The sequence below is a fragment of the Eimeria mitis genome, genomic scaffold (assembly GCF_000499745.2).
Source record: "Eimeria mitis Houghton genomic scaffold, Emh_scaff3483, whole genome shotgun sequence".
Taxonomy (NCBI): Eukaryota; Apicomplexa; class Conoidasida; order Eucoccidiorida; family Eimeriidae; genus Eimeria; species Eimeria mitis.
Genome location: NW_013571824.1, coordinates 5,310 through 5,584, shown reverse-complemented (window position 1 = coordinate 5,584; position 275 = coordinate 5,310). Strand labels below are relative to the sequence as shown.

Genomic DNA, 275 nt, shown 5'->3' with positions numbered 1-275 from the left:
CAGATAAAAACTCAAGCGGCCGCAGATGACAGAAGCACAGGCGGCAGCATCGGCTCCGTGACGGCAGCAGAAGGTTCTGCTGCTGCTGCTGCTGCTGCTGCTGAGATCCCGCCTGCTGCTGAAGAAGATGCTGCTGCCGGTGAAGTCGCGGCAGCAGCAGCTGCTGCTGCTGCTGCTCCTGCTGCTGCTGCTGCTGCTGAAGACCTTTCTTCCGTCGCTGAGTCCTTTGGCACTATGCAGGAGCAAGAGATGCCAGCAGCAGCAGAAGCAGAAGA

General features: G+C 59.6%; 1 protein-coding gene across 1 annotated transcript in view; it reads left to right on the top strand.

The window, feature by feature from the left end:
- EMH_0066550 (uncharacterized protein) overlaps positions 1-275 on the top strand; it is a gene marked incomplete at both ends in the record, with an annotated part of 816 nt that overhangs the window by 342 nt on the left and 199 nt on the right. The window contains one exon of the mRNA XM_013498516.1: positions 3-275. Within this exon, the coding sequence (XP_013353970.1) occupies positions 3-275 (273 nt within the window). The remainder of the gene's footprint in view (positions 1-2) is intronic.